We start from the raw sequence: 15,514 nt of genomic DNA, 5'->3' as shown, positions 1-15,514 counted from the left end.
ATTTTGGTATAGGCAGCAACACATAGGCATTCGTTGGAGGTACTGCAGCTTCAGCTCCACAGCCACAACAGAGCAAATCACAACAAAGCAAGTCACACAAGGTGTTTGGTTTCCTAGTGCATGTGGAGGTTATGTTTATGTAACTATAAACATGCTGTGGTTGAATCAGTGTGCAATAGCTTTCTATCTAAAAAGTACATACCTTAATTTAAAAACACTGTTTCTAGAAAATGCTAACAATCATCTGAGCCTTCAGCGAGTTGTCATCTTCTAGCTGGTGGAGGGTCTTGCCTTACTGTCATGGCTATTGACTGATGGGGGTGGTGGGGGACTGAAGGCTGGGGTTGTGGTGGCAGTTTCTGAAAATAAGACAACAATGCAGTTTGGCACATCAACTGACTCTTCCTTTCAGGAAAGATTTCTCTATAGTATGTGATGCTGATTGATAGCATTTTACCCACAGTAGAACTTTCAAAATTGGAGTTAATCCTCTCAAGCCCTGCACTGCTTTATCCACTCAGTTTATGGAATATTCTAGATCCTGTATTGTCATTTCAGCAGTGTTCAAAGCGTCTTCACCAGGAGCAGATTCTGTCTCAAGAAACCACTTTCTTTGCTCATCAGTAAGAGGCAATTCCTCATTCATTACAGTTTTATCATTGGCAGTGAAACAATTCAGTCACATCTTCAGGTTCCATTTCTAATTCTAATTCTCTTGCTATTTCTACATCTGCAGTGACTTCCTCCACTGAAGTCTTGACCCCCACAAAGCCATCCATGAGGGTTGGAATCAACTTTTTTTTTTTTTTTTTGAGACAGAGTCTTCCTCTGTCCCCAGGCTAGAGTGCAGTGGCATGATCTTGGCTCACTGTAACCTCCACCTCCCAGGTTCAAGCCATTCTCCTGGCTCAGCCTCCCAAGTAGCTGGGATTACAGGCGCCCACCACCACGCCCAGCTAATTTTTGTATTTTTAGTAGAGACGGAGTTTCACCATGTTGGCCAGGATGGTCTCGATCTCCTGACCTCATGATCCGCTTGCCTCAGCCTCTCAAAATGCTGAGATTACAGGTGTGAGCCACCGCACCTGGCTGGTTAGAATCAACTTCTAACTTCCTTTCAATGTTGATATTTTTACTTCCTCCCATGAATCATGAATATTCTTAATGGCACACAGAATGGAATAATTTCCAGAAGGTTTTCAGTCGACTTTGCCCAGATCCATCAGAGGAATCACTATCAATAGCAGCTATAGATTTATGAAATGTATTTCTTAAATAATGAGACTTGAAAGTCAAAGTGATACCTTGATCCATGGGCTACAGGATGGATATTGTGTTTGCAGGCATGAGAACAAGATTAATCTCCTTGCACAGCTCCATCAGAGCTCTTGGGGGGCCAGGTACCTGGTCAATGAGCAGTAATATTTTGAAAGAATCTTTTTCTGAGTAGTAGGTCTCCATAGTGGACTTAAAATATTCAGTTAATCATGCTGTAAACAGATGTGCTGTCATTCAGGCTTTGTTGTTCCATTTGTAAAGCACAAGGCAGAGTAGTTTTAGCAACATTCTTAAAGGCCCTAGGATTTGCAGAATGGGTAATGAGCATTAGCTTCAACTTAAGGTCACCAACTATATTGTATCCCAGTAAGAGAGCCAGCTTGTCCTTTGAGGCATTGAAGCCAGGCATTGACTTCTCTTCTCTAGCTGCAAAAGTTCTAGGTGGCATCTTCTTCTAATAGAAGGCTGCTTCATCTACACTGAAAACCTGTTGTTCAGTGTAGCCACCTTTATCAATGATCTCAGCTAGATCTTCTGGAGAACTTGCTGCAGCTTGTCCATCAGCACTTGCTGCTTTACCTTGTGCTTTTCCGTTATGGAGATGGCTTCTTTCCTTCAACCTCATGAATCAGCCTCTGCTAGCTTCCAACTTTTGAAGTGCAGCTTCCTCAACTCTCTCAGCCTTGACAGAGTTGACAAGCGTTAGGGCCTTGCTCTGGATTAGGCTTTGGCCGGTTTCATCTTCTCTCCAGACCTCTCAGGCTTTCTTCATGTCAGCAGTGTTTTGCTTTCTTATAATTTGTGTGTTCACTGGAGTAACACTTAATTTCCTCCAAAAGCTTTTCCTTTGATTCACAGCCTATCTTGGCTTTCGACATGCCTTCTTCACTAAGCTTAATCTTTTGATTTAAAGTGAGAGACGTGGGACTCTTCTTTTCTCTTGAACACCTAGAGGCCATTGTAGAGTTGTTAATTGGCCTAATTTCAATATTGTTGTGTCTCAGGGAATACGGAGGCCTGAGGAGAGGGAGAGAGACAGGGAACCGCCAGTTGGTGGAGCAGTCAGAACACATTCAGCATTCATCAGTTAAGTTCGTGCTCTTATATGGACGTGGCTCATGGTTCTCCAAAACAATTGCGCTTAAGTTCGTGCTCTTGTATGGACGTGGCTTGTGGTACTCCAAAACAATTACACTTAGTGACATCAAAGAACGCGGATTGCAGATCGCTATAACAGACATAACAATAATGAAAAGGTTTGAAACATTACAAGAATTACAGGAATATGATAAAGAGACATGAAGTGAGCGCATGCTGTTGGAAAAATGGAGCCGATAGACTTGCTTGATGCAGAGTTGACACAAACCTTCAATTTGTTTTATTAAAAAAGCATTACCTGTGAAGCCCAGTAGAACAAAGTGCAATAAAATGAGGTTTGTCTATAAGTGTTAAATTATACATTTTTGGACAATTATTTCATAGAGTGAGAAGGAGCACTGTCCACTAGAATGGAGAGAGGTCTCTTCCTCTCAGAAAAGCAGGAATTGGTTTTATACCATGAGTGTAGATATTTTTTAGGACAGTGTTTTTTTGTTTTGTTTTTGTTTTTTACACAAAGTCTGGCTCTGTTGCCCAGGCTGGAGTGCAGTGGTGTGATCTTGGCTCACTGCAGCCTTCACCTCCCAGGTTCAAGCAATTCTCATGCCTCAGCCCCCTGAGTAGCTGGGATTACAGGCATGCACCATCATGCCCAGCTAATTTTTGTATTTTTAGTAGAGATAGGTTTTTGCCATGTTGGCAAGGCTGGTCTTGAACTCCTGGCCTCAAGTGATCCGCCCACCTTGGCGTCCCAAAGTGCTGGGATTACAGATGTGAGCCACTGCACTCAGCCTTTTAGGACAGTTTTAATTGGCTCTTTCATATATTGATTGACTTTAAGAAAATCCAGACTCAGTTTCATTTCATTTTTTTTTTTTGAGACAGGATCTCACTCTGTCACCCAGGCTGGATGAATTGATATGCAAAGGTGGTATGATCATAGCTCAATGCAGCCTTGACCTCCTGGGCTCTAGCAATCCTCCTGCCTCAACCTCCTGAGAGCCACAAGCCAGTTTTTTTTTTTTTTTTTTTTTTTTTTTCAGAAATAGGGTCTCATTATGTTGCCTAGGCTGGTCTCAAACTCCTGAGCTCAAGGAATCCTCCCACCTCAGCATCCCAAAGTGCTGGGATTACAGGTGTAAGCCACTGCACCCAGCCCAAACCCTAAGATTTCAGGCATAGATTGTACAGTCTGTGATATTGTTTCTTCACGTGGCCTTTTGTCTCTGATTAACTAGATTAATTATTGTCACCAGAATTCTGTGGAGTGGAAGGTCAAATCTGGATGATCATTTTTTTGGTAGTCTCTTGTTGCTTATTCACACTTTTGATTTCTTATTTTAAATTTAAAAATGTTAAATAATTATCTTCTCTGTAGCTCATAACTATAGTAAAGTCTCTGTCTCATTCTGTGTTTGTTTCATCTCTTGAATTTTTCTCCTTATGGCTTGGAACCTCACATATTTTGTGATTTTTTTAAACTGTAAATTATAATCACTGGGGCTTTCCCTGTGGGAGTTCTTTGAGGCTTGTTTTGAGAAGGTGCTCTTTAGAGAAGATTTGTTTGCTTCCACTTGGAGCTTGGTGGCATTTCCAACTTAGATAACTTATAATTTTTGGCTACTTTTTTTTTTTTATTAGGCTGCACAGTATGAATTCAGATTTCAACCTGAAGTGAGCCTCCTCCCCTCCCACCAGCCAGGATCACACACACATTTCCTTGCCGTTTGTTTTCAGGGCGTTTGTTCCCAGGGTAGAGCCCCCCGCAGTTCTGGTCCATGTGTGGATCCTGCAGCAGACCTTCTACCCTTAGTGTGCCTTCGACTGGGGTTAATATACGTAAAGCACCTAGAGCACAGCCCAGCAGATCGCACATGTCCTTGTAAGTGTTTGCCACAGTTAGGGTTGTCGTAGTTCCCCTAGGGTTGTCGTAGTTCCCCCTTTCTCCTCCGTACAGCAGTAAAACCAGCGCCTTTGGTTGCTGGAATCAGCAGATGCTTCAGAGGTCACTTCGAGCTTCAGTTTTAGCTTGGCCCTCTGAATTTTGCCCTCTGTTGGGTTTCCTTAATTTTTTACCAGCTCAAATAGCCATCTGAAAAGTTTTAAATATTTAATTCAATGTTATTAAGTGTTTTATAGCAAGCAATATGTCAGGATGGCCAATGAATTAAGAATGAGTTCAGAATATATGTCATTGAGCTGGGCATGGTAGCTCACACCTGTAGTCCCAGCACTTTGGGAGGCTGAAACAGGAGGATTGTTTGAACCGAGGAGTTCGAGACCAGCCTGGGCAACATAGTGAGAACCCATTTCCAACAACAACAACAACAAAAACCTGTCATTTTAGGTCTTTTCAACCACCAAGACTAAAATTTCACGATTCAGTATGCCTGTGGGAAGTGAATTTGACAGAGGGTATCATGAGTTTTTCCTTGAACAGTATCGTCACCCTCTCGGCAAGCCACAGGGCAGGATGACCCAAAAGGTGTCGCAGTGTTGCCAGTGTGCCGGCACTGAGGCAATCTGCACCTCCAGGACAGCGTCTTTAATGGAATGATGCTCACTGCAACCTACATCAAGGTGGGATAAATGTGATGTTAGAATTTCTACTAAAAGTTTTACATTTCTGCTTTTGTCATTGAGCTTTAAAACATCTAGAATTGATTTTTGTGAATGGCATTCGGTAGGGATTCAACTTTATTTTTTTCCATATGGACAATTAATTGTCTAGCACCATTTATGGCAAAACACAGATATAGTCCACGATATCTGCAGTGCAGCCCCGTCAGCTCTCAGGGTTTGATTACATATGGGTCTGATTTGGGGTTCTCAATCCCTTTCCAGACATGAATCCTGCTTCTTATTTGTAATGATTTGTCTGTGGATTTCCTTCAACTTTCTATTTAAACAATGATCTTATCACAGATATTGGACCGTGATACCTTCCCCATCTTTGTACTCTTTTCCCTTTTCCTTGCCTTATTTTACTGGCTAGAACCTCATAGTGATGAATGGAAGTTCTGGTCTGGGGCACTGTTGAATTGCTCCTAAATTCTAAATACTTCTAAAATTCCCTTGCCTTGCCCTAAATAAGATAGTTGCTGTAGGTTTTTGAGAGATGCCCTTATTAGGTAGAATACATACTCAGATGCTATAACAAAGACTCAAAACTACAACCATTTCAGGACTAATATAGTGGCTAATCAATGTTATTGTCTCAGATTTCTATCTTAGTTGCCCTGACATCTTCAATGGAGGGCTTGCATTTTGTGGTCTAAGAAGGCTGCACCAGCCCCTACCCTTATGTTCATCTTCCAGACACTGGGGAAGAGAAAACAGGAGGGCGAGTGCACACTCCTTAACCTTTCATAGCAAGACCAGCATTGTCATAATCACTTCCACTGATAGCCCATTGGCCACAGCCTAGTCATGTGATCAGGCCAACTAAATAGGAAGCTGGGAAATGCATTCTTGAGGTGAGCCAACCATATGCTACACTACAATTGCTGCCACTGTAGGATAAGGGGAAGTGGCTGTTGCAGGACTGACTGGCTTCTCTGCTGTGTGCCCTTCTCAGGTTAAGGATGCTTCCTTCTATTCCTAGTTTCCTAAGGGATTTGCTATTATTATAATGATCGGAATTATAATAAAGGACTGGTGGGAATTATAATAAAGGACTGGTGGGAATTATAATAAAGGACTGGTGAATTTTATTGAGTGCCTTTTAATGTATTTGTTGAAATGATCAGATTGTTTTCCTCTTTTAATCTCATAATATATCTATGACAACAAACTTTCCAATGTTAATCTGCCTTTGCATTCCAGGGATTAAGCCCAATTTGATTATTATGTACTGCAACATTTAGCTCTTCAGGATTTTTGAATCTTTGTTCACAAGTGAGATAGACCTGTAATTTTTCTTTCTCATATATTCTTTCATTTTGGTATCAATATCGTATTGCCTAATAAAATGCGTTAGTTAGGCTTCCCCACCCCCACCCCACTGGCTTCTTTTTCTCTAGCCTCTAAAAAAGTTTGGGTAAGGTAGGATTTGTTTGTTCATTGAACGTTTGAAAACGCTTGTCTGAAAAATTGTCTGGGTCTGGTGTCTATCGGAGTTGGAGTGGTGAAGGTGATAGGTTACTCATTCACTTTCTTTTGTAGTTTATGTTTTTTATGTTTTTTCTGGAGTCAACTTTGATATTTTATATTTTTCTTAAAAAGTATTGAATTCTCAAAACTTTCAAATTTATTCATATATTCCTATTCATATATTCTATATTTAAAGATGACCTCTGTATCTATAATTATGGCCTTTGACCTTTTCTAGACTTTCTTGATCAGTTCTAGGAGAGGTTGTCTATTTTGTCAGCCTTCTCAGAGCACCAGCTTTTGGTTTTATTGATTTTCTTGGTTGTGGTTCATGAAGTACATTAATTTCTGCTCTTTACTGCTGTCTTTATTATTTCCTTCTCTTGTTTTGCTAGCTTTTTGTGTTAACTGCTTACCTTATTATTTTCAATCTTTAAATTTTTTTTTTTTTTTTTTAGGAAATGCATTTAAAGCTGTAAATTACCCCTATGGACTACTTTACTGCATCCTACAAGAGTTGATAGGCAGTACTTTCACTATCATCCACTTAAAAAAGCTTGTCGTTTTTATTGTAATGTTCTCTTTACCTCATGAGTTATTTAGATGTACATTTCATAGTGTCCACATTTGTATTATATATACATATATGTGTATGTATATGTATATATTTTTAAATGATATTCTAGTTGTTAATTCTTTTCATTTAATTACTCTGTAGTTAGATAATGTAGTCTGTACATCAATTCTTTGAAATTAATGAAGACTTCCTTTAATGAAGACTTAATGCAATCAATTTTGAAAATATTCTATATTAATTTGAAAAGCATGTATATTCTCTATTTGTTGGGGGCAGTTATCTATCCCTTCACTGGCTTATTTCGTTGTTTAAATCTGCTAATTGCTTATTCAATTTTGTGTGATTTTTATGTTTTTGCTAAAAATGTGTTGAGATCCCTCACTTAAGATTATGAATTTGTCTCCTTTTTCCTTATAATTCTATTTTGGTTTTTATATTTCAAATCTATAGCGTGAAGGTCATACAAATTCATGATTGTTACATCTTCTTGGTGAATTATTCCATCAGTTGTTAAATGACTATGCCTCTGTATCTTGGCACATTTTGCCTCCAGTTGTTTTTCTGTCTGATGGTAATGTTGCTGCACCATGTTTTCTTTGTCTAGTGCAGTATTAGTGAGTTATGCTTTAGAACATTCCTTTAGTTTTGCACTTTCTGTGTGGCAGTTTTGTTTTAGGTGTGTCTTTTGTAAGTTAAATATAGCTGAATTTTTGAAAAAAGCAAATCTAATAACCCATGTTCAATAGCTTTCTTTAATCTATTTGCATCCTTTGTCTGATTATTGACACATAGGGACTTATTGTAACAACTTATTTTTTTTTTTAAGTTTTAAGTTTTATTTAGGTTCCTTTTTCCCATTCAGATGGCAGCATTCCATACATTCTGCTCTGTGCCTTGTCTTTTAAGATTGTGGCAAAATATGCATAACATAAAATTTACTATTTTAAACCTTTAAAATATACAATTCAGTGGCATGAAATATATTCACAGTGTTGCGCAACCACCATCACTGAATTTTTCCAGAACTTTTTCATCATCCCAAACAGAAATTCTATACCCATCAAACTCTCCATCATCCCCTTTTCCCAGTCTCTGGTAACCCCTGTTTTACTTTCTTTCTTTTGACTATTCTAAGACCTTCACATAAATGGACTCATACAATATCTGTCCCTTTGTATCTGGCTTAGTTCACTTAGCATAGTGTTTCTAAAGTGCCATCCTTGTTGTAGCATGTGTCAGAATGTCCTCTCTACTTATGGCTGCATAATATTCCATTGTATGGATAAATCACGTTTTGTTTACCCTAATGCTGCAATGGACACTGATGTAGCAGGTATCTGGTTGAGTCCCTGCTTTCACTCCTTTTGCGTACATACCCAGAAGTGGCATTGCTGGATCATGTAGTAACTTTCTGAGAAACTGCCATATTTTTCCATAGTGGCCATACCATTTTACACCCTCATTAGGAATGTACAATACCATCTTATTTTGCATTTTCTGATTACTGCTTTTTCTCTTGCTTATTTTTGCCTGATTTATGTTTTGGAAAATTAGTGCTAATGGCAAAGTGGAGGAAGTTGAAAGCGAGGTTAATTAGGAGGCCATTGCAGGAGCACAGACCTGAACCTGGGCAGGGGTGGTAACAATGAAGGAAAAAACACAGATTCCAGAGACATTTCCAACATATGCATTGTATCATTTTTTCACTCATTTATTCATTCATTCCATAAATATTTTTGAATGCCCATGATCTCAGGAACAGGGAAGACAGAGTGAGCAAGAGAGTTACGGTCCCTGCCCTCCCAGCACTCGCAGTCTAAAGTGATTATTCCCGTATGAATCATCACGTAATTAAAGGTCGGAGTGGAACCATGGAAAATGTGGCAAAGGAGCAGTAATGGGCTGAGGGGGTGGGACGTGTTGAACAAGCATGGCAGTCAAGGAAGTCTTCCCTGAGGAGGTGTGTTTGAATTAGGGGGAGTTCACCGGGTGGAAGTAGATTGAAAGTGGATGCTGAGAGTGTTGTAGGCAGAGGAAACAGCAGGTGCAAAGGCCCTGTGGCAAGAGAGGGAGGGTGGATGGTTCTAGGAACAGAAAGAAGACCAACACCACTACTATAGTATTGTTTATATTTCCAAGATATATAAAACATCTACGTTAAGTATAAAGTGAATTATTAAATAAATCAAGGTGCTGCTATAGTATGGGGTATGTACAGCAATGAAAATGGTATATAAATCTATTTACATGGGAAACACTCATAACATACTGATGAGTAATAAAAGCAAGATGTTATCTTTATTACTTCTGTTGATAAGTAATAAAAGCACACTGAAACAGTTTGTAGAATATGATCTTATTTTTGTTTACATATAATCTGTAACCAAACAACATATACTTATTTCATTATGTATAGTTTTACAGAAAAAGTCTGAAATATATTCATCAAAATACATATTCATGAAATACATTCATCAAATGATCATCTCTAGGGAATGAGATTCAGATTGGATGTAATTTGTTTCTTTTTACTTATTTGTATTTTTAAAAATTCCACAATAAATATGATTTACATTTATAAAAAATAAAATTAATAAAAGACATTTCTGAGCCAGAATCAGTAGATTTGGCAACCCTTGGATGTGGGGAAAGAGAGCAAGGTAATTGTCAGAACCAACGCAGGGGCTGTGTTACTGGGCAGATGGTAACACCATGGATGGAGAGCAAGCACAGGAGGTGAGAGCGACTGGAGCAGCGCAAGGGGTGCAGGTGAAGACCGTGGGTGGAGGGGTGGACACACTGAACTGAAGATAGAGATTTCTGACTGGAAGCTGGGATGTGGTTCTGGAACACAGTAGGGTCTAAAGCTCTCAAGAACAGTGAAGAGAGCCCTGGGTTTTCCAATAAGGAGCTGGTTGATTGCCTTTGAGAGTCTGTGGGCAGGAGGAGGAAATCTGAATGCAATAGGTTAAAGAATGAATGGGAGATGAGGAATGATAAGAGCACATGTGGACAGCCCACCCTTTCATTATGTTTGGGAAATAAGACAATAAGGATTTTAGGGTCTGGAGTGTGGGAGAGAGAGCAGTTTTGGTGAAAACAGATTTTAAAATCTTCAGAAGATTAAAAGGGCAAGAGTTAATAAAATCACTCAGCAAAAGAGTGTACAGTGAAAAAAAGAAATGTGCCTAGCCTGGACCTTGGTGAGTAAACACACTTTTACTGGGTATGCAATTCTAGGTTGTCAGGTTTTTTCTGCCAATGCTTTGAAAATAGTCTGCTGTTTCTCATTATTTCTAACAAGAAGTCAGATGCAAGTCTAGGTAATGTATCTTTCTTCTCTGGTGCATTTGAGATTTTCTTTTTGCCTTTGGTTTTTCTTTTTGTTTGTCTTTCTTTTCATTAGGTTTCCTAAATCTGAGCATCCACAGCTATCATCAGTTCTGGAAAACTCACGGATATCCTCACTCCAAAGATGGCTCTCCCCCATTTTCTCTCCTCTCTCCTTCCTTAATGCTCACCAGACAGACACGTTAGCCTCTCTAACTCTTGACTGTTTCTGTTAACCTCTCTTGTATATTTGCAATCTGTCTTCTGTGCTGCATCTAGACTAATTTCTTTATCTTTTATTCTGTCTTACTCTCAGTTTATTATTTTTATCCAAATCACATACACATATAGTTTAGAGAGCCACATAATTGTACCAGGCTCGTGACAAAACATAGTAGTACCCTAACAATTGTTCCTTATTTTCTGCCCCCCAGGAACTTTCAACTCTTTTAACTGAATCTTTTAATATTTGCTTCCATAAGTCTAAAAACAGGTCTGAATTACTCCTCGGCTTTTCAGTTTGGTGTGATCTATTGTTTTTGTACTATGGGAAATGTGGATTTAGCTTTATTTCCTCTCCCACTCACACACCAACCCCTACCAACACACACATTTCCCACACCCAGACATGAGATAGACTTGGTTAGATTAGCATTGAATCTTTACATTTTTATGATGATGAAAACTCTGGTGCCTGCTGAGCCTTCATGAATTATCCTTTCCTGAACTTCTTTAACTTTCCCTTTCCATTCATACCCAGTACTTAGTCTTCTATGCACACAACACTAACGTAACCCTAACCTCTCCTCTGGTTGTGTAATGGTCTTCTCAACATGCCCACACATGGGGGCACTGTCAGTCCTGTCGTGAAGGTTTTTTCCGAGCTGCCTGGCCTGGCCTGCCGTGGAGGGTCTGGTTTCCAGGCCTGCGTGCAGCTCCCTTCTTGGACTTCCCTCTACCATCACGCTAAGGGGTTCACCAGCTTCTTTGTCATGTTTGGGCTCCTGACTCCTGGAGCCCGCATCTTCCTTGTGGGATTCATAGCCTCATTTTGGTGCAGTGCCTTCTCCAGTAGCTTCCAGAGGAAGAGTACATGGGATGTAATTTCTTCAGACCTTATGTGACTAAAAATGTCTTAGTCTATCCTCATGCTTAGATGATAATTTAGATTGGGAGTAGAACTTCAGGTTGGAAATGGTTTTTCTTTGGACTTTTGAAGGCCTTGCTGCATTTCTTCTAGCTTCCAATGTTGCTAGTGGAATTTTAACATCACTGTTTTTCTTGATCCTCCGTATGAAAACTGTTTTATACTTTCTAGAACCATAGAGGATCATCTCTTATTCCTGGTGCTGCAGAATGTGCTCATGCTGTCTTGGTTCCAGTCTCTTTTCTAGCTACTGTGCAGAGCCCAAGGTGGGTCCTTTCCCTTCAGAAACTCATGGCCTTTAGTTCTGGGAGATGTTCTAGAATTATTGTATCCCCTTCATTCTTAATATTCAGTATTTCTGAAATTCTTACTACATAAATGTTGGATTTTCTAGTCTGGCCCACTGTTGCTTTCTCTTCTGATTAGTTCTAGTTTTCATACCTTCTAGGTCTTTCATCACTGTGATTACTTTTTTGCTTCCTAAAATATCTTTTTTCATATCCTGAGGTTTTTTGTAAGAATTATTTTCCTGTTTCATTGATCAATAACTTTTCTTAGTCTCTCTGAGGCTGTTGATACCACTTTCCTCCTACTTTTCTTTTCCATGCACAGTCCGTTTCTCTGGGCCTCTGTCTTTCATACTCTGGAAGATTTCCTAATGTGTCTGCGGATGCCTGGGCGTCACTCTGCTCATACTTAAGAATGAGGTGTGGGCTGACTGGGGGCTGTAGGTGAGGGGTGGGCTGACCGGGGGGCTGTAGCTGAGGAGTGGGCTGTCTGGGGGCTGTAGCTGAGGTGTGGGCTGACTGGGGGCTGCAGGTGAGGGGTGGGCTGACCAGGGGGCTGTAGGTGAGGCGTGGGCTGACTGGGGGCTGCAGGTGAGGGATGGGCTGACCGGGGGGCTGTAGCTGAGGAGTGGGCTGTCTGGGGGCTGTAGCTGAGGTGTGGGCTGACTGGGCCTGCAGGTACACTGCTGAGGGCTTGGTCACTATAGCTTCACCACAGGGTGGTCACTTAGCTATTTTATTGGGAAAACTCAATGTCAAATTTTAGATATTTTCTCCTGGGCTGGTCAGAGTCCTCAGAGGAGGCTTTTCTAGTCTTCTGCTAGAAAGCTAGAAGCTGAGTAGAAGAAACCTAGGAGCCTCAACAATCACTTTTCTTGGATTTGTTCATTATCATATCCCACGCCCAATGGTTTTGCTCCAAGAGAGTCACTTTTAGTCTCTGCCTTGGTGGCAGGGGGGTCCCAGCTGCTTAGGAAGGAGGTGTCGTCTGGGGACTCATGCCTTCCTACAGAGAATCCCCTGGGTTCTCTTCTTATCTCACCTGGCTTTGCTCTCCCTTGGAGGAAACTGGTGCTGCCCATTCCAGAGCCTTCCACAGCTCCTTCCCAGCTCTTTCCTGCTGACTTCAGGTTCAGCATTCTTGAGTCTGCCATGCCAGTTCTCTCGCCCCTCTGCTATCCGGCATCCAAACCTTCTGTCACTGTCCCCTTTCCATTCTCTCCATCTGCATGGCTTGCAGGCTCAGGAGAGACCTTTATAGTTCCCATTTCTCCCCACGGGGGATGTGTCTCTCCTCTCCCCTGTTGTGGAGCGGAGATGTCTCTAATAATTCACTCTTTGGGGAGCTCGCCTTTCAGGGATCCACACTTTATGAGGGGTCTCTGGTCTGATGCCCAGACTTTGTCTCCTATCTCCTGCACATTGGAACCCAAGCTCCGGGTCCCTAGGGACTGGCAGATGCCCCAGGGCAGCACTTAGCTGCTGCAGAACTCGCTTCTCTGGGTTTACAATTTCTTGTCTTTTTGGCCTCTAATGATCCTCTTTACTCTCTTGTTGACTTGACATTAAAATATTATTTTAAAATATGAAAATAATAATTATGAAAAGAATTGTGTTTGGGAATTCTGCCCCAGAGAGGTTTCTGCAGACCTCTGGTCTCCTGCACGCCCCTTGCCGTGTTCCTGCAGCACTATGGGAAGCTTCACACACCCAGGGTTTCCCTCAGCAGCGCTTTGGGACTGGGAGGCTGAGCACCACGATTCCCACTCTACAGCTTGCAAAGCTGACTGGCACATGGGGAGAAGGCGGCACAGCCAATGTGGAAAATGAGTTGGAAGCTCTTTTCGATGAACCATGCTCACAGAAGACAGCGACAGGGGTCTTCTTTGGTCACAGGTGGAAGCCATGGGGTGGCTCTCTGGGGCGCGGGTCATAGGCGGCACAGTAGGAGTCCTTGCCTTGATGCTACATTTTCACATGAGTTAAGGAGAGCATCGCCCCTGCCCATCCCAGGAAGGGTAAAGCGCGTGCCTGCAAACACCTCTGCCTTACAGCGCAGGAGCAGGCGTCTTACAAGACCGTGGGAGGGGGACTGGCTGCCAGCACTGGCGGCTCTCCTAGGAATCCCTCAGAGCCAATCTGCAGCACTGCCACCCACCTGTGTGGCCCCAGGAGTCACAGGGCATGGTGGTGTGTGCTCCAAGGGCTTCACTAGACTCAGGATTCCCGAACAACCCTCGCATTACAACCAAGAGGTGTGACTGCAGCCGCCTCATCTGTTCATTTCCTCTGCCATTCAGTTCCCCCTCACAGAATGAAAGCGAGATAAGGCCTAGACCAGGTTCCACCTCTGGGTCCCATTAGCTTTCACTCAAAGTCAAGGTCTGGTGAAGAAGTGAACACACCTTCAGTCATGTTGGATGGACTGGGGTGGTTGATGAGAAGACAGCTCTTCATTACTTGATGTTTCTGCCCACTAAACTTATCGTGCTCCTGGGAAAATGGCAGAGGGCAATTAGGGTCCAGGGAGGATTGATTGATGCAATGGATTTGACAGGAAATTGTTTTACTTTGCAAAATCCTATATTATGAAACGAATGGTTTTAACTAGTTTTACTCCCTTCTGTGTTAGTCACTGGTGAGCATCATCCTAGTTGATCTAGTTCTCGTATAAAAAGGAGTCAGCCGTCTATGAAAGTGTTCAGTGTTCTGACTGCAGCACATTGCCAGCTCTTTCCTTACACGTGTGTGCTCTTCTTTTCACTACTCACTGTGCCGTCTGTGCCTGCCACTCACTCTGTCCTTTCCTTCACAGGTACTGTGACTGCTTTGCCAGTGGGGACTTTTGCAACAACTGCAATTGTAATAATTGTTGCAACAACTTGCATCATGAAATTGAACGGTTTAAAGCCATTAAGGTAATAAATGTCCATTAAATGCATGCATTTTAAAAGCATTTCAAACCATTTAAGATGTTCATAAAATGATCTTCAGAGATTCCTCATTGGAAAAAACCCACAGTTTTGAAGAATTTACATTGAATACAACTTGATTCCTGCCGGTGGGGGTATTGAACCATGACAAGTGGCTGTTATAAAAGTGGTAGGCAGAGAAAGGCCTTTTCCCTTTTATTATGTGGGAAGGCTTCAGAGATGCAGCAGTCTAGGAAGGTTCTGATTCAAGAACATGCGTATGTCCGCTTTATCTTGGAGTTGAGACATCTGGGGTCATCTTACATAGCAGATAAGCATGAGCTGGAGCAATGTAGCCGCAAAGGTGTAGACAGTCCCCTGCGTGAGAAGGCTGCGGAAAGTGCTCAGGCAGCCTACATTTTCAATTGTAAAATTTAACAATTTAAACTTCACCCCTCAGCTTCCAGAAGAAGAGAAGAATCTAGGTTTTCCCAGAGACGCAAAAGGTTACTTTGATGGCCCTGATGGCCACTCTGCTGAAGGCTAAACACAGGAGCTTGCAGCTTTTATCCCTTTCTGTAAGCACAAAAGATAATCAGGGAGAAGGGAGGGACAGTTAGGCTCAGGGCTGTCAACCCACTCCAGGGAGACACTTGTGGTGCCCACTTATTCACAAAGGGAAATTGAGAGCCATCGACTGTAGACCTGAGATTGTCCTGTACAAATAGAACACAATTATAAAGGTGTGGCTGCTCTCTGTATTGTTTTCTAAAATAATTTAATTCTCCTCTTG

At 41.6% G+C, this 15,514-nt stretch overlaps 1 protein-coding gene across 7 annotated transcripts in view; it reads left to right on the top strand.

Moving 5' to 3' along the window:
* The window catches only part of TESMIN (testis expressed metallothionein like protein), an 89,676-nt gene that overhangs the window by 21,567 nt on the left and 52,595 nt on the right, over positions 1–15,514 (top strand). For all 7 annotated transcript variants that reach the window (XM_055270853.2, XM_063644552.1, XM_063644543.1 and 4 more), the window contains exon 7: positions 14,625–14,727. In XM_055270853.2, coding sequence (XP_055126828.2) covers positions 14,625–14,727 — 103 coding nt within the window. The remainder of the gene's footprint in view (positions 1–14,624; positions 14,728–15,514) is intronic.

The sequence above is a fragment of the Symphalangus syndactylus genome, chromosome 1 (assembly GCF_028878055.3).
Source record: "Symphalangus syndactylus isolate Jambi chromosome 1, NHGRI_mSymSyn1-v2.1_pri, whole genome shotgun sequence".
NCBI lineage: Eukaryota > Metazoa > Chordata > Mammalia > Primates > Hylobatidae > Symphalangus > Symphalangus syndactylus.
This window is presented reverse-complemented; position numbering and strand designations above follow the sequence as displayed.